Source organism: Pan troglodytes, chromosome 16 (genome assembly GCF_028858775.2).
Source record: "Pan troglodytes isolate AG18354 chromosome 16, NHGRI_mPanTro3-v2.0_pri, whole genome shotgun sequence".
Classification (NCBI taxonomy): Eukaryota; Metazoa; Chordata; class Mammalia; order Primates; family Hominidae; genus Pan; species Pan troglodytes.
In genome coordinates, this window is record NC_072414.2 from 59,692,199 (window position 1) to 59,711,394 (window position 19,196).

Consider the following 19,196-nt stretch of genomic DNA (forward strand, 5'->3'; position numbering starts at 1 on the left):
AATAAAAAATTGCAGGAATACATCATTAGAAGTCATTTGATACCCTCATCTTATGTATTTCCCTCACTTTATATTCATGCATACTTCTGTATAGTGATAATAACATCAGTAATAATAATAGCTTACGCTTAAGTAGCTTTATGTGCCAATCACTCTTCTTACATATATTAACTTTTAAATCCTCACAACACTATGACATAGGTAATATTATTATTCTCATTTTAGAGATAAAGAAACTGAAGCAAGAGAAGTTAAGTGACTTACCCAAGTTCACAAAGCTCATAAGTGTCAATCAGAACTCAAAATTAAGTGATCTGCCTTCAGAGACTAAATTCTTAATTGCTGTGCCTCTCATTATACCCATATTATTTATGCATCTCCCTCAATCTAGATTATGACTTTCACAGTGGCAAGATTTATTCTGCTCACTCTATATATCCAGTACCTCACACAGTGCCAGACGAATGAATTAGTTCACGAAAGCTGCATTCCAAAAGTGTCTTGTTCTCTAATTATAAGCACAGCATTTAACTTTTCGTATTAAGAATCTTGCTTGTGTTTCAAGGTATAGACAGCCCAAAATTACCCAAACACAGCCAGCTAAGCTACTCAAATATGAAAAAGAAAATGTATCAGAATGAAATAGCCCTGTATATGTGAATAATCTCACTTAATCTGTAATCGAAAGCGTAAAATATAGAAAAGATAATTAGGAAAAAGACAGGGAGGCTTTTGTAACATCATTAGTCATTTAGAAAAACCAAGTATGGGCACATTAAGCAGCAATGTGCTTGTAGGAGACTTGAAAAGTCATCTTGATCCAACCTCCCCATTGACCAGTGAGGAGACTGAGACCTGGAAAAGTGAAGTGTCATGCTCAAGGAAATACTGTTTTTTAGGGGCAGATAATTAATAGGTTCAATAGATACCTTCATCCAAACCATGAAAGATTTTCAACCACATTTTGATAGGATTTTATCCATAAGAATTATAAAAGGGGTCTGGAAACTTGGAGCTTATATTAAATTAACCATTTTTCAGAAATTCTTTATTTTTTTTTTCTTGAGATGAAGTCTCACCCTGTCCCCCAGGCTGGAGTGCAGTGGCGATTGCAGCTCACCGCAACCTCTGTCTCCTGGGTTCAAGTGATTCTCCTGCCTCAGCCTCCAGAGTAGCTGGGATTACAGGCGTGCACCACCACGCCCGGCTAATTTTTGTATTTTTAGTAGAGACGGGGGGTTGCGCCATGTTGGCCATGCTGGTCTCGAACTCCTGGCCTCAAGTGATCCACCCGCCTTGGCCTCCCAAAGTGCTGGGATTACAGGTGTGAGCCACCACGCTTGGCCCAGAAATTCTAATTACTAAAAATTTTATTATGTTTTTAAGATAGAAGTTCCTAAAACTTTAACCAACTATTCAGTCTTCCTGGCTTACTATCATTTTAAAAATCAAATATAAAAATTGACACTATTGCTATGATTAACTGAAGTTTTAAAATGAAAAAATCTTACTCAAATACTTGGGATCAGAAAGTCAATCTAAATAACCATTCTTATCTCTAGAACATTTTTTTCTGCCCAAGCTATTCCAATTCTTGGTAATTGTCTTTACTCGGAATAAAACACATACACATTGCATGATCCAACTCAATTGGCTATGCTCATGCGATGGTAGTAATGGTAGTGGTGGTGACTGGAAGGAGGCTAACATTAACTGAGCATTCCCATGTGGCACGTACTGAAGCACATTGCGGGATTCATTTAATCTTCACACAACCCCAGGAGGTATACGTATTACTACTATTATTTATTATTACTCTCTTCATTTTACAGATGAGGAAACCAAAGGTAAAAATATCTTTAACCCAAGGTCTCAGAGTTGGCACATAGTAAAAGGCAATTTAATGAGGACATCAGCCTCTAGTTTCTGCTAATAGCAGACTAAGTTATTTAGATCAACTCTTCTGTTTAAATATGCTAGCTAAGTTTCTTTTTTTAAACCATCTCAAATGCACCGAAGAGCTAAAAAGACAGTGGGCTACTCCCAGGACAATTTTTGAATGAAATCCTACCACAGAGAGGAAAGTAGAATGGGAGCCCCATCACTGCTTAATCCTGAGGGCATTTGCCTGAATCACAGTCAGGCAAGAGGGGCAGCAGCCAAGCCTCAGGGCCCACCTAAGTCAGAAGGTCTCAGAGGAGATTTTCTGTTCCCTGCTAGAAGCCTAAATGGCTAACCTCAGTGTAAGGGTAAACTAGATCTAAAACTGCTCCTCTTCCCCTAGTCCCGGGAAACTGAAGAGGAGGCATCTGGAACTAAGCAGAGAAGCAGAAGAAATAGGAAAAGTGGAACAAACTATGACCATAGCCTGGTATAGATTTGCACCCTGGGTATATGCATATGTGTCCTAGGTTGGACAAGGCACATCATGCTGAGAAGTGGTTTGAGGTGGTCTCCACCTTAGGCCTCAGAGAACCTCTCCAAAATTTTTCTTTCAAGGGGAAAAACTAGCAAGCAAAGAGAACCAGGCACACAAGAAAACAAAGCCACCTGAACAAGATCAGCAGGAACAGCAGGCAGCAGAATCAGATGCATACAGACTTAAGATCACACATTTTTTAAGTGACATAGTAGATTTTTAAAGTCCTAAACAAAACTTCTAGATTAAAATTTAAAACTCACTGTATTTGACAGCATATTGGACACAGCAGAAGAGAGAATTGGTGTACTGGAAGACAGATCTGAATTCAAGCAGTCTAACTCCAGAGCCCTGTTTAACCAGTGTTCTGTCTGCCTACACAGGGATCTTGCCAATGTAAAAAAAAAAAAAAAATCCTCATCACTTGTGATACATATTTTGACTATACACTAGCCTGAAGTTTTCTTGCCTACTTTGTTAATTTTCTAGGTAGCCTGAGTCTGAACAGAAATTCCTTTTTTGGAAGAGATAAGGGATATACCTTGGTATCTTCCTGCTTTTGACAAATATCGTTGTAAACAGACGGTTCTGGAGTTAGTTAACTAAATGTGGATTCTTGTCAAGGCTGAGTCACAGAGGGCATCTGGAGGGAGTATAGTGTGGGTGCCAGAAGGACTGCCCTTTAAGATCTTCCATAAATTCTACTTATTAGATCATCACTACTCTTTACTGTTCTTATTAAGAACAGGTCAGGGTTTTTTGTTTCATTTTGTTTGCTTGTCATTTAACCTCACTACAAAGATGTTTTAGACAAGAGTCATGTTTTTCCTATTATTTAGCTTTTCACACTGATGACAGCTGTCATGTGAGAGAGTAACCTCAGTTTTAGCTTTTTAACTGCTAAATATCCATCATAGATATTCTGTCAACAACATGGTACCTGGTAGTTGGTTTTGTTTTGTTTTGTTTTTCAGGGGAGAGGACAGGGCAGGCCACCTTGGCTTCAAGTGTGAGAACAGCTTTGAATTGTGCAGCCTTGGGCCATCAAATCCTGGCTCCATAAATTCAGAATGTTTTGCTGCTCATCTTGTGTCTAAATCACTTCCAGGGGCCTGAGCACATTTCCCAATCCCTATCCGCCTTAAGAGTTGTTTAGGATAGACACGTGGAGCTTGCTGTTGGCTTTTGCTGAACACTTTTGCTCAAACACTGCATCACAGCAGTAATCTTGTTTCATTAGCTTATTGCAAGAATAATTTCCCCAACAAGAGGTCATCAGAATCTGACCCTTAAAAGAGTTCTCTTATTTGCCATCTAGTATCTGTGAACATTATCACTTTTTCTATTTTTTCTTCTTAAATTTAATTTAATTTTTCTATGCTTTATTATCAGCTTACAGTTTGCATTTGTTTTGACAGTTCAGTGGGCAAATGTAATAAGTGTGTTTAACCTCCTTTTTGATCCTGCCCAAATATTTTGTATGTGGGTTCCACTTTTGTGTGTGTGCGTGTTTTTTCTGTATTCTGGGTGAAATACTTGGTACCTGTTAATCAGTAGAATGAAGAAATGGAGAGAGGAAGGAAAAAAGGACAGGGGGCAGGGCAGCATTTAGTTATTTCTTTAATAATTCTAGAGGATTTTAGGATTTTCATGTTTGTTAGAAGTTCTTGACAGACATGAATAGCAATGTATGAGGAAGTTATATAAGAACTCTCTAAGGAACTTAGAACTTGTTCATGCAGTAAACATGTATTACATTCCTTCAGTCAGCATGCATTGACTGCATACCTGTTATGTGTCAGGCAAGGTATTAGGTATGTCTGCCTAGTACTCTCTTTGCCTCTTAGGAAAAATAGACTAGAAAACAGGTGATTTTACAACACAGTGTGATAAATAATAAGATATGAACAGCATTTTAATGAAGTACAGAAGCAGGAATTTATAATTCTGCTGTAGGAGTAGAGAAAGGTTTCACCCTCAAACAGGATCTGTGTGAGACATGGTCATTAAGCAGAGAAGAGGAAGGCAGGGAGATCTAAAAGGTCATTGTCTCTCCAGGGAACATGGAAATATTTAGTGACTGGAGCTAAGTGTACCAAAGAATCACCCAGAGAAATTATTTTTTAAGTGAGGATCTCTAGCCCCACCCCTAGAGATTCTTATTCTGGAGGTTCATTTGTATTAACAGTAAGCACCTCAGGCAGTTCTGCGATGGCTGCTCCAAAAACTGCACATTGAGAAATACTGACCAGCTCAAGGCTGTGCTTGGCTCTTCTGACTTCTAGTTGTGGGGTCAGTTTGACTCACTGGAAAGAACTCTAATTTTGCAGTCAGACATAACTGGCTTTGAATCCTGGCTCCGCTCCTGGACAGTGCATTTAATGCTAACCCATAGCTCTAGACTTTGAACAAGTCACTTACTAAGCCTCAGTTTTTACATTTGTAAACTGAGGGCAATAATACCTACTTTTGCAAAATCATTATGAAGTAGAAGACCCAAAGTACCTAGCCCAGTGTCTGACACTAGTAAGTGGTCATTAAATGATAGCTATTACTATCCTTCTTTTATAGTGGATACAGCACTCATAATGGTTAGTAATGTAAACTACTCTGTGCCTCATTTTCCTCATCTGTTAAATGGTGATGATAAAATAGTACCAATATTACATGGATGTTTATGAATCTGAAATGAGATGTGCATGAAAAACACTAAAACAAGGCCTGGTGTATAGAAATTCTTTAATAAATGCACACATAACTGTGTTGTTGATGATAGTAATGATGGTGACAATAATGTTATTCCTGTAGCCGGCTAGCCAGTTCCATATGAATGCATCCTGGTATCTATTGAATTGGATATTGGGGTGTAAGTTATGATCTCAGCCTTGCCATGATTAGCCTGTAACCTTTAGCAATCATTCCACCTTTGTGAGACCTCCGTTTCTCTTATTCATTTGTTCACGTGTTCATTCCAAAGCCATCTATGAAGTACTGTACTGAATGCTAAATCCTAGAGGGATAGATAGATCAGGAAGCATCCACTCAGTATGAAATTATTCCTTTTGAAGTTGAGAGTGTTTATGTAGCCTCTTTTAGAACCGGGTATTTGCTATACATCTTGAGTGGAGGACCAAGAGTCCCAAATGGACCTTTCAGACTGTTCCTTGGTTCATATACAAAGAAACTCTGATCAATGGAATGAAATGTTGAACAGCAGATGAATCTGGGTAAAGGAAATAGGAATGTGCTTTGCTCTGATCTCATTTTTTCAAATTTCCTATAAGTTTGAAATTATTTTCAAATAAAAAATTAAAAGAAACCCTCCTGTTCCAGACCCATCTATCAAAATGCAAATAAGTGATAATATCATATAATGTTGTATAATTTGTTACTCCACAACAAAGACCACTGGATTTGGAGGGAGAGGATCTGGGTTCAAGTCTCAGCTCATTCACTACTTAGGACCTGGCCTAAATTACCTCACTACTCTGAGCCTCCATTTTCTTCATCTGTAAAATGACTTCCAAAGTCTTCCTCACAGGGACTTGGTGAGGATTCAGTAAGAATATATCTATATATAATTTCTATAGATCATCTATATACTGTATGCACAAATACATATATACACACATGTAAAATTGTTTTGTCATCCGTAAAATACTACACAGATGTTGGTGGCTCCTCATCTTAGCTGAGCTCATTTTGGTGTATGTGTTTTCCTGAGTAGCATCCGTCCACTCACAGGCTTCCTTCTGATTTCTTGCAGCCTGAAAGGATTTCAGGGGAGCAGTATGGAATTCATTCTGATGTCTGGAGCTTAGGAATCTCTTTTATGGAGGTACGTTGTTTGCACATAGACGCTTCTGTGCATATCTGTACCAATATATTCAATCAGGAAAAGTGAAGATTTTGAAAGAATAAGCTAAAATAAACCTTCAGCAAGTTATATAGATGTATACAGAGTTTGACCATAAAGTCTTTGATTCCTTGTGTGGCTTGTGAACTGACTCTGGAGGTTATTTTAAAGCACTGTTTATTACAGATCACCTGTGTAATACCTGCCTGGAGCGCTTGTTAAAAATACAGATTCTTCAACCCCGTTCAAGACCAATTAAATCCACACCTCTAAGAATCTGCATTGTTAACCTGTTCCCTGGGTGATTCTTATACATACTAAATCTGGAGAACCCATGATGTAAAATAGGGACTCCAGAAAAATTCTGTGCCCTGTTGGAATGCATATGTAATTTCCAACGGTGATTAGTTTAAAAGATACAGCGCTACTCATTTAGATATATAAGTTATATATGTTTGTTTTAAAAGAAAAAAAATCACCTCATTCCGGTATAGTCTTATCACATGTGTATGTGGGTTAAGGGGTGGTGTGATATGATGGAGAGGGAAGGGGGAAGAGGATGTATGTATTTAGCACAATTGCAATATCAACTCTTTATAGCTGTATTTAGAATGGACTTTATGTTAGTGTTCTAGATGTAGCTCCATTAGAACTCTATGCTATTTTTTTTAATGACCATTGATCTACAAAAAAATGCATGTAACTTATATTAGAAGGACATATGGCTCAGTTTGAATTATGGTAGTATAGAACCTGTATACTGACCAGTGCTTCAAAAATTCTCATTTAAATTGATTCAGATAAAGAAGGACTTGTATTTTCTTTTTTTTTTCTTAATAGAGATAGGGTCTTGCCATATTGCCTGGGCTGGTCTTGAACTCTTGGGCTCAAGCAGTCCTCCTGCCTGGACTTCCCAAAGTGCTGGGATTGTAGGCAGGAGCCACTGTGCCTGGCCAGGACTTTTTATAATAGAAAAGTAAAAAGGACTCTTTAAATAATATCATAGATAGAGTTGCAATCATGATTTTGTAACCTTTTTTTTTAGTCAAATACTTTTTCTGTGAGTTTTGTAATGCATGAATGCAATTGTATTTGTAAGGAAATAATCTTCAAACTCAATTCACCTGCACAGTAGAAAGAAACCAAAAATAAAGTGTTGAACGTTTATTAAATCATATTCTTCTGCTTCTTCTTAAAAGGGAATCTAAGAGGAAATACAATATGTATGCATCAGCTGAGAGGTTAGCGATAATGGTGGTCAGATCTCAGAACGGAGTCTCCCAACAGAATCCACAAGGGCTTATTCTATTAGCCTGTTTCAGGGGAAACTAGTGTTTTTGATTTGTGGGACTCAGTATTGCTGTTATACAATTTCCTTTTGCATATTTTAAATTGTTGTCATTTATTTTATAAATGACTGGATATAGTGTAAGACAATTGAGAAGTTACATGGTGTAGAGATAAGAATCCTAGATTGGGAATGGAAGACCTGGATTACAGTTCCAGGTTTGCTACTAGTTTTTTAGGTGACCCTGTGGAAGCCACTGTTCTTCACTGGGCCTCAGTTTCTTCTTTGTAAAATATTGATCTCTAAGCCCCTTTCCAGACTAACATTCTATGACTGTGCTACTGCTCATGGTGTTGTTTTCTTTCCTTAGCTTTCACACAGCAACTCTAGAGTTGTGTGACTGAGACAGTGATAAAATGACATAAAATGCAGAGGCATGGCACTACTATAAGAGAGCATAACTATTAGATTTAAGATTTAGAGCACATATAAATGTTCACTATTCATCCTTTCTACATTCATTTATGCATTCATGTGTTGAACTCCTGCTATGCCTGCTGTATAGGCAATGGGGATAGAGTAAGGAAAAGACACTCAAGTCTTGGCTGTCATGGAGTTCCATTTGGCGAGGGCTGGAGCATGAGGGGAAGGACAGAGAACAAAGGGATAACTAAATATGTAATTTGTCAGGTGGGGATAAGTCCCATGGAGAAAAAAAAAGCAGACTAGGCTGGGCTCAGTGGCTCATGCCCATAATCCCAACACTTTGGGAGGCTGAGGTGGGCAGATCACCTGAAGTCGGGAGTTCGAGACAAGCCTGACCAACATGGAGAAACCCTGTCTCAACTAAAAATACAAACAATTAGCTGGGTATGGTGGTGTACACCTGTAATCCCAGCTACTCGGGAGGCTGAGGCAGGAGAATCACTTGAACCCAGGAGGCGGAGGTTGTGGTGAGCCAAGATCGCGCCATTGTGCTCCAGCCTGTGTAACAAGAGCGAAACTCCATCTCAAAAAAAAAAAAGAAAGAAAGCAGACTAGACTAGTCCTCTCTGGTAAAGTACCACTTGAGCAGATACTTGAATGCTGTGAGAGAAGGAAGCCACCTGATAACAAGCTCAAAGGCACCAAGATAGAGTACACTCTCAGCGTATTTAAGGAAGAGAGAGACCAGTGTGACTTGACTGGAGTTAGCAAGGGGAAAAGTGGGAAAAAATAAATTTAGAGAGGTAGCCAGGGGCCAGGGCAAATATAGCCTTGTAGGCCATGCTAAGGACTTTAGGTATTACTCTTAGAAGAAATGATCTGACTTAAATTTTCACAGTATCACTGAGTGCTCTGTGGAGCATGACTATAGACAGGCAGGTGTGGAAACAGGGAGATCCGTTTAAGTAGGTAGGAGGACAGGTGCGCAATAAATATATTTATGTTGCATATTGAAATATGTGTCTGTCTGCCAGTATTTTGCTGGGTGCTAGGGGTGCAAAGATTAATAAAAAGAGACTCTTTGTAGTGTAAGGAAGGAGATTGCCATTGATATATTTGGGTTCTGTTGATGATATTCATTTATCCTGGAGATAAACTATTGAATATTCTGTGGAGGACTGAAGAAAACAGACTCATTGAATTTTCAGGATCGAAGAGGATTAGGTATAGAGAACTCTGTGAAAAAGTGTCAGCATTGAGTGTGGGACACCTGAATGCTGGAAGGACTGTGTTGGCTCGTGTGGTAGAGAGCAGATAACCAGATGGTCAGGAGTGAGGGCCAGGAAGAGCTAGGCCTTTTGATGCTCCTTGTATTTTAAAATGGATGGTAAGGAGCCGGGTGTTACAGCAGGAGGAAGAGATGCTGTTAGAGGTTGTAAAGAGGAATCAGATTATGATCATCAGAGAGGGTTGTTGAGCACCTCTGTACATGATGCTTAACTAAATGCCTTCAGAAGGAACTATAGGATTGTAGCCCCTGACCTCTAGGGGCTTATTACCCCCACACAACATGTTACCAACACAATAGACCAGTAAGTCATTAGAGAATAGTGTAAGGCCCCTGGCATGTTTTTTATACCTAATCTATTTGGGGTCCAAGGTAAAGAAAAATATGTGATAGGGAAGAGAAGTAGGAGGTTATGAGTCCGTACATGAGAAATTGTGGGGATTCAGTAGTGAAGGTTACAAGAGAAACCCAAGGTTCTTGTGTTTTCTTTTTGAGACGGAGTCTTGCTCTGTCGCCCAGGCTGCAGTGCAGTGGCACAATCTCGGCTCACTGCAACCTCCGCCTCCCAGGTTCAAGTGATTCTCCTGCCTCAGCCTCCCGAGTAGCTGGGACTACAAGCGCGTGCCACCATGCCCAGATAATTTTTTGTATTTTTAGTAGAGACAGGGTTTCACCATGTTAGCCAGGATGGCCTCGATCTCCTGACCTTGTGATCTGCCCGTCTTGGCCTCCCAAAGTGCTGGGATTACAGGCGTGAGCCACCATGTCCAGCCGGTTCTTGTTTTTTCTTAAGGGTCAATATAATGAGAACATTACCTGAAGGGATTAGGAAGTTAGTCCAAAAGAAGTACTTGAAGACCAAGATTCTTATTTGTTTTTACTGTAGTATGTTAGGAATAGATGTAGCAAATCCAATTTAAAATCACTATAGACAGAAGTGTGAATCTCAATAGCATTTTAGAATCTGAGGAACAAAGTGCATTCTGTAACATAGTCAACACTTTCTAAGAATTACTCTTCTTCTGTTTATTCTCACTTTTAAAAACAAAATTCTCTTTCTAGTAGAAACTTTCCTTTCTTCAATAATTCTTACTTAAGCACTTGCCCTGTGCCAGGCCCTGGAGAGTGGGGCACACAGAGCTGAGGAGAGCCCACCTCTGGTAGAAAAGAAAGATACCCAAAGCCCAGAATGGTGTGATGAGTCTTCAGTAGAGATGTTTACAAAGGACTCTGAGCCACAAGGGGAAGGGGGTGGGGTTTCACACAAAGGAATTGACATTTAAGGGAGATTGGTCTTGAACAGACTTTGCCACTAGGAGAAAGAGGGAAAAGATAGAGGATCCCTTCCCCATTTCCCAGCACACTCTAAGGTATGGATCCCTGTAAACACTTAAGGAGAGATCAAATGTCAAAGTATGCAAGGTCTCCCCTGGTGTAGTTTCACTACTTTTTTGTGTGCATGCCTTCTTCAAAGTGTTTTAAGTTAACCAGTTTATTCTCCTAGGGTACCTGTGGTAAAGAAAAAAAAAACTGATAAAAATGTAGGAAACCGAGCAAAGGAATTTCCCTGGAATTACACAGGAATCAAATACAGGCTAGGCCTGGCGGCTCATTCCTGTAATACCAGCACTTTGAGAGGCTGAGGCAGGAGGATTGCTTGACGCCAGGAGTTCAACACTAGTCTGGGCAACATAGCAAGACTCCATCTCAAAAAAAACAATTTTTTTTTTCATTTAGCCAGGAATGGTGGTGTGTGCCTATAGTCCTTGCTATGTGGCAGGCTGAGGCAGGAAAATTGCTAGAGCCTAGGAGTTTGAGGCTGCAGTGAGCTATGATTGCACCACCACACTCCAGCCTAGTCAACAGAGCAAGATGCTGTCTTAAAAAAAAAAAAAAATCAGATAGAGACAAAATGGGCATGAGACTTTTCTGTCTCCTTTACATCTCCCTAGCACCCTTTCCTCCAGTTCCATAAACCGTCATCTCTGAGGTTTGGTGATGCCAGAAGCAGAAAGTTCAATTTACAGCTGTCAGACTTGAAGCCTGCCCCCTGCCTCCCACTTTTTTTTTTCTAGAGACGTGGTCTTGATATGTTGCCCAGTGTTGCCTCGAATTCCTGGGGTCAAGTGATCCTCCTGCCTCAGCCTCTTGAGTAGCTAGGACTACAGGTGTACCACTGCACCTGGCTGAATGCCTTCATTGTTTTAAACCCCTGAAGTGACAGGGTTCCTCCTTGCCTGCCTTCTTCCTCCTGCCCATTGCCTTGTTAATATGCTGTCACAGCCCCCATGGGGAGTCATAAAAAGGCCTCTTGCCACACTCTTTCATAAAAGATGATGCTACATGCTGCTAAAATGTGCCATTAAAAAAAAAAACTCACAGACAGGTACATTTATGCCTTAAGCAAAGAAACTTTAATATCAGACTATCTTTTATCCAGGGACAGAATCACTTCTCTCTCCTTTCAGTACAGCATCCCTTTGTTGGCGGGGTAAAGGACATCTCTTCCAGGTTTTTGTCAACTGAAAGTAGTATTTGGAGTTGGCAGATGTAACAAAAAGATGGAAGTTATCCTTAGGAAGGGAAAAAAAGATTATTCACCTTGACTGATGTATGGCAGTTTGACTTGATGGGAAGAATTTGGCCTGTTTCTCCATTGTTTGTTTGTGGTTTTTAACTCACATCTTTAAATGTGTTGTAGTTCCCCTCCTGTGGATTAGTTATGGAATCATTAAAGGTCATTGCCACATATGGGATTTGTGTGGGCTCACTCTGTATTGGGGAAGAGAACCCGTGTGGAACTGTAGTTCTTTCTCCTTGAAACTTTGTTAGCAAGAATCAATGTGGAAATGCAAAAAGAAAATAAAAAAGAAGTGAGACCCACTAACAAGGATGTAAAATTCCTGAACTAGGACAAACTAGGAGGGTAATCCTTCCCTGGAATATTTGTTTACCTCTTCTAGAAAGCTCATACTGATTCAGTTGCCTAGGAGATTTTTAGGATTATTAACCTTGTAGTCTCTGTTCAAGACTTCAGGGCAAAAAAAAAAAAAAAAAAAAAAAAAAAAAAAAACTACAGGGCTAAACTTTAAAATGAAAATGAGTTTGTTATATAATAAGGGCTTTACCAAGTTTGATAGTTTTATTAGGGGTGGCTAAAACATTTTAGAGCATAATTTCTGAATTTCACAAGCAGTTCAGTGCTTATCTCTTCTAAAGAATGGCTTAAGGAGAAAGTCCCACTCTCATTTTTTACTAAGTAATTATTCCATTTATATTCTTGTGTCATTTGAGTTCACAACATAAATCTGTAGTTGGGAAGTAAACAGTCATATCTGCAAAAGTGAATTTTAAGTGGGTCCTTCTTGAGTCAAAAAGTAAGTCAACATACATTCTCCGCTAGCCTTGCAATTTGCAGTATTTAGGATGATGCATCTACATTAAAAAGGCACCAAGCCAGTCCTGTAATATTCTTATTTTCACTGAGTATGCTGTACAAATACATGTTCTGGTTTGGGATTCTATGTGGTGGGTTATTATAAACTTTATTAAGGTTGATGGTGAATAATCTGACAGACTTTTCTATAGGAGTCAGACTGAAAGCCTGCCCCCCACCCTTTTTTAGAGGCAGAGTCTTGCTAGGTTGCCCAGGCTTGCCTTGAATTCCTGGGCTCAAGTGATCCTCCCTCCTCAGCCTCCTGAGTAGCTAGGACTACAGGTGCACCACCGCACCCATCTGAAAGCCCCATCTTTAGCATATGCATAGCATACGCATTTTGCTCTTTTCGCTTGGATCTTCATTCTTTCTGCCTGTTTGCCACCCCTCTAACCAGTCTCCTGAGTCTGAGGCATAGAACAGTCTGGCTCAGTGTGCTTGGTTAATTGGTGCGTCATCTAGTCCTCGGAGACCCCTCTTCATCATGACCAGTGTTTTATTGAAGTGGTTTGAATGATGTGCTGAATGATGAAAGCAAGGACCATGGCTTAGAAAAATGTCTCAACATAGATAAAGAACATAGTCAGAGAACAACACAAGGTCATTGTCATTGTCATCCAAGTAACATCATCTTCTGAAGTTTTTTTTTTTTTTTTTGAGATAGAGTCTCGCTCTGTCACCCAGGCTGGAGTGCAGTGGCGCAGTCTCAACTCATTGCAACCTCCGCCTCCCAGGTTCAAGCAATTCTCCTGTCTTAGCCTCCTGAGTAGCTGGGATCACAGGCATGTGCCACCATGCCCAGCTGATTTTTGTATTTTTAGTAGAGATGGGGTTTCACCATGTTGGCCAGGCTGGTCTTGAACTCCTGACCTCAGGTGATCCACCCGCCTTGGCCTCCCAAAGTGCTGGGATTACAGGCATGAGCCACGGCACTTGGCCATCTTCTGAAGATTTTTTGGGCTCTATTATTTTGACAAAAAGAATTGTGAGTTTTAGAATTACCTTTACCAAGTTAAAAATAAACCCATGGAATAATACGCTGTTCTCTGTACATGTAATATCATTTTTCTTCATCTCCTCAAGATACAGTTTAAATAACCATCCTTCATGATACCAACTCTGATATCTCCAGCTGAAGGTAATATCTTCTTCTGACCTTCACCTGCATCTTCCTTGTGGCATGTAAATTGTCCACTTTGTATTACAGTAATTTATAGGCATGTCACAGTTCCTTATGACAGGATTCAAATATGATTCTCTCATAATCTTCTATGCTGTTTAGTACAATTCCATTGCCCTAGTGGGCACTCATTAAATCTTTTTGACTCAAGTGTTTCCTACTTTTGTAATGGTTTTTTTAAAGCAGTTTCAGAAAATAAAGATCAGAGTTTAAAGTGTGATGGAGTCTTTAATATAAATGCCCATAAGTGTTTGGAGAATAGATCACAGTGTTGTGCTTGTGAAGAAGAGCTTTCAGTTTACCAAGGTATCAGATCCAGATTTGAATTCCACTTCAGCCAGCCTAAGCTATAGAACCTTGGGTAAATTACTTAACTTCTCTGAGCCTCAGTTTCCTCCTCTTTAGATGGGAGATCTATTTCAGAGCTTTTGGACGAAGTTCACACGGGAAAAAAGCCATTATCCCCTCTCTTTAAAAGGAATTACCATTTGAAATGTTTACATTTGAATCAGAAAGACTGCTAATTTGGTTAAAGATGGTGCAAGGTTTAGCTTACAGTTTCACCTCAAGCTCCACTAAAAATAGCCATAACGTGATTTACACACGCACACACACACACACACACACACACACAAAAGGATAATACCATAAAGAGAAAGGGAAAGGAGACAACAGCACTCAAGTTTTGAATATGAGACAACAGTAAACAACTGAGCAGGGCTGAGAATACAAGCAAGCAGGCAATCTGATATATTGTAAACACCCAAAGGCTCAGGAATTGGTGGGACAAGATATGTGGAGCCAGGAGTCAAGGTGGGACCAAGAGAGGAGAATTGCTTTAAAGTCAGTTTGACAATTATGATAAGACTAGTTAATCTTTCATTTATTACAAAGTAATATGAATTGCTCATGAAAACCCAATAGAAAACAATTGTTAATGTACTGGAGTAAACACCATGGGTGGACACTCAATCCAACAAAACTGAGTGGAGCGTTTTCTGAAGCAAATAAAATAAGTGATACCTGGCACCATAGAAGTCTGGGTCCCATTACTACGTTCAGAGGCATTAAGTGAAAGTTTAGATTCTGAATGTTGAGACCTCCCACCCTGTTCCTAGGACACTCGTGATTACTTTACACTCAAAGATTACTTTTCAGGCAGGAGATAAGCAGAGACTTTCTCTAGGGAAATCTGACTAGGAAGACTTAAAGATCCAGACGTTTGGAGTTCCCCCAAGGAAACAGCCTAGCTAAATCATGCTCCCAGGAGAGCCCTTAGTCTACAAGCCCCATCCATGAGCACAGTTTCCAGTGAGATTTTCAGTGCCTTACTCTTACAGAGACATTTGAGAAAGGCCTTTAGGGTCAGAACAGAGGCCTACAACAACTGAAAAGAAAAGCAATTTGGATGGCCAGAAAACTGTGCAGAGGGTAAAAAGTTCAAATAAACTACCAGTTGTATCCTCAGAGGACTAAAGAGAAAATAGTGCACTCAGAATATAAGAACAGGCTGCTGTAACAAAAGGAACTTTCAGAGAACAGCAAGAAATAGGAGAGAAATGAAAAAAGAACCAAGTCGGCCAGTTGCAGTGGCTCAAGCCTGTAATCCCAACACTTTAGGAGGCCGAGGCAGGCGGATCACGAGGTCAGGAGATCAAGACCATCCTGGCTAACATGGTGAAACCCCATCTCTACTAAAAATACAAAAAATTAGCCGGGTGTGGTGGCGGGTGTCTGTAGTCCCAGCTACTCAGGAGGCTGAGGCAGGAGAATGGTGTGAATCTGGGAGGCGGAGCTTGCAGTGAGCTGAGATCATGCCATTGCACTCCAGCCTGGGCGACAGAGCAGGCTGTCTCAAAAAAAAAAAAGAACCAAGTCATGAAGTTCATGACAACTTCTCATTAAAGAACCAAGTCAAGAAGTAACATGAAAAATAGAAGTTCCAGGAAGAAAGAACAGAGAAAACAAAGGGGAAGAAATCATCAAAGAAAAATTTTAAATTTTAATGTTATAACATGGGAAAAATATATGTTTGTACAAGATTGCCCTTCTCTTAGTATTCCTATAGAAAAAAAATCATTTTTTTCCCCAAATGACATATGGCAGTGTTTTTTCTCAGAAAAAGTGAATTTTTGTTGAGGATTAGTAATAGAAATTTTCCCAAGGAAAATTTACTATAAAAAATACAAATAATTGGATATAACTACCTTTTGTCTCATTGGAATGTACAAGCTTAACACATCTAATTTTTACATACACATATTGTTTAATGGATGCCAGATAAGACTCATTAGATATCAAGAAAATGAATTGTGATCTTCTATACATATAAACACATAAACCATGTAGAGCTGTGTAAATGTAAATAAAAGTATTTAAAAGGTGGCATGGGCCATGTGTGGTAGCTCACACCTGTAATCCCAGCACTTTGGGAGGTCGAGGCGGGTTGATCACCTGAGGTTGGGAGTTTGAGACCAGCCTGGCCAACATGGCAAAACCCCATCTCTACTAAAAATACAAAAATTAGCTGGGCATGGTGGCAGGCGGCTGTAATCCCAGTTACTTGGGAGGCTGAGGCAGGACAATTGCTTGAACCCGGGAGGCAGAGGTTGCAGTGAGCCGAGATCACACCACTGCACTCCAGCCTGGGTGACAGAGTGAGACTCCGTCTCAAAAAAAAAAAAAAAAAAGTGGCATGGATCACCCAGCCCAGTACCCTTGACAGAAGCTTCTGGAGAAATTTGATGGCGAGTTTGTCATTTTGTCATTTTCTTTCCAATATCATTTTTAGATTCAAGGGCTGTTATCCTAATTTTTGAACTGTTAAAGAGCTTAGACTGGATTAACCAGAATTCAGTTCACATATTGGCACCAACACTTATAATCAGTGTGATCTTAGCCAGTTCAGTTTGTCACTCCAAGTGTCAGTTTCTTATGTATAAGTTGAAGGTAACATTAGAATTCATTCATTCCTTAAATATTTATTGAACACCTTTTACATGTCAAACACGTTATTAAGTGCTGGGATACATTGGCAAACAAAATAGGCATATTCCCTTTCCTTGTTGAGCCTACAATGTATTAAGGGAGGCAGAAGATAAACAATAATAAACACTTATGTTTTTTGAAAGCAAGATTAGAAATATATTCAATATTCTAGGCTTTTTCATGAACACTTTTATTTAACATTAGCAACCACATAAAGTTACTTGAAGAAGTAAGCCTTTTGAAATAGCGTCTTATATGTATTGTGCTTACCAAGTAATAAGAATTATGAAACATTATCTAGTCTTGGCTCTTGCCTCTAAATATACAGAACTCATTTTCCCCCCACCCCTACCCAGCTGCCAGAAAAAAAAAAAAAAAAAAAAAAAAAAACACCACCCTGACACAGCTGTTTCTAATGGGTGTGTGGTTGTGGCTTTGTTTGCTTTTCTAGCCCTTGGTGATTGTGAACTGGTCCGAGGGGTGACGGATGGCTCTGTATGCTCTGTAAGCAGCTGCCGTCAACTTTTCCACACCGTAAAAATTTGCCATTTGGTGTGTTTCACTCAAATACTGATATTTTCTCCTCTTCTTTTTAAATATTTAGTTTCAAGAATGTGAGTGAAATCTTACCACATGTTGAATATTCCTAACCTGAAAGCCCAAAATTTGAAGTACTCCCAAATTCGAAATTTTTTGAGCACTAACTTGACCCTCAAAGGTCACACTAATGGGAGCATTTAGGATTTCAGGTTTTTGGATTGGGGATGCTGGTAAGTATAATGCAAACATTTCAAAATCCGAAAAAGGCCAATATCTGAAATATTTCTGGTCCCAGGTAGTTCAGATAAAGTATACACTCAACGTGGATCATGTTCAGTCTCCTGATCCAACTAGTGAAACATTTTACCTGTTGACCAATGTTTTTGCTGAGAACCATCAAAAGGTGAAAGGATCTGAAAGGCCCAAAGACAAAGGAAATTTCCATGGAAGATTTTATAGGAAAGTGGGGAGGGTGTGATTCTGGAATCCTTGTCATGGGTCCTCCCCTCCCACTGAAGGATGCTGAGGAAAAGAACATGTAACAGTTTCTGTCACTCATTCCCCTGCTCTTACTCCCTTTTCTGTAATTCTGTCTTGATTTTTTTCCACTGTCTTTTTTTTGGGGGGGGCGGGGTCTAAAATTGTGTGTAACTTAATGCAAAAGGAGCTGTTAAAATGACCTTTGGCAGATGATGGATTGACTAGTTCAGTCCTTTGCAAGGTCTGTGAAGGGATCCAGCTGTCTCATATTACCATGCCTAAATGTGCATTTTCCAAGGTTGTCAGTGATTGTAGTGAATGTGAAACTGGCAGACAAAGTGAAGTGTTTCCCACTGAATAAAGCATTGTTGAGTTTGCTTTGTGTTCAGAGCTGTCGGGAACAACCATGAGATTGACAAAACAAGATGGAACAGGTGCTAGCAGTCCCAGCTAAGCATTTTGTTATTTTGATGGATTTCAGACTGATTTTAAAGTTTTTCCAACAGCACATGCTCATATCATGTATACACACAAATACACAGAATTTGAAATTTTAAAAAAAGCAAAGTCTTGATATGAAGAATAAAGAAAGACAAAGCAGGCATTTGACAACCCATTTTCAGATGTTTGAAGGATTGTCAGTGGAGAAGCAGCAAGCTGATCTTTTATGACAAGAAGGCTGAACCTTCTGAAGCTAAAACAAAAGCCAAAAAAATAATAAACTCCTATGACTTTCTATTCAGTATAAAAGAGGATTTTCTGATGGATAGAACTCTACACTTTCCTCCTCAACAGTGAAATCATTTGCCTTTAGAGGTAAAAATGTCCCATCCCTGGGGACACATAAGTAGGGACTGAATGACTGTTTGTCTCAGATTTTTTTCTGTAGAAGACACAGATATAAGGTTAGACAAGATGCAGTCATATATTCATTTGGTCACTCAGCAAATATTTTTTTGAGTGCCTAGTATGTGGCAGGCCCTGTGCTAGTCACTGGGGACACTGCTGAGAACAAAACTGACAAAATCCCTGCTTTAATGGAGCCTACATTTTAAAAAAGAATACTTGATCATTGTACCTTTTTAGACAAATAAGCGAGTTAAGCTGCACATGGTGACGCACACCAGTAGTCCCAGCTACTCGGGAGGCTGAGGCAGGAGGATCCCTTGAGCCCAGGAGTTTGAGGCTGCAGTAAGCTGTGATCATGCCATTGCACTCCAGCAACCGAGCAAGACTCTGACTCTAAAAATAAAAAATAAAATAAATAAACAGGATGATATGCTAGGAGTAACTGA

At 39.6% G+C, this 19,196-nt stretch overlaps 1 protein-coding gene across 2 annotated transcripts in view; it reads left to right on the plus strand.

Moving 5' to 3' along the window:
• Positions 1-19,196, plus strand: part of MAP2K5 (mitogen-activated protein kinase kinase 5) — a 263,443-nt gene that overhangs the window by 153,507 nt on the left and 90,740 nt on the right. For both annotated transcript variants that reach the window (XM_001174814.6, XM_001174812.7), the window contains exon 16: positions 6,186-6,257. In XM_001174814.6, coding sequence (XP_001174814.1) covers positions 6,186-6,257 — 72 coding nt within the window. The remainder of the gene's footprint in view (positions 1-6,185; positions 6,258-19,196) is intronic.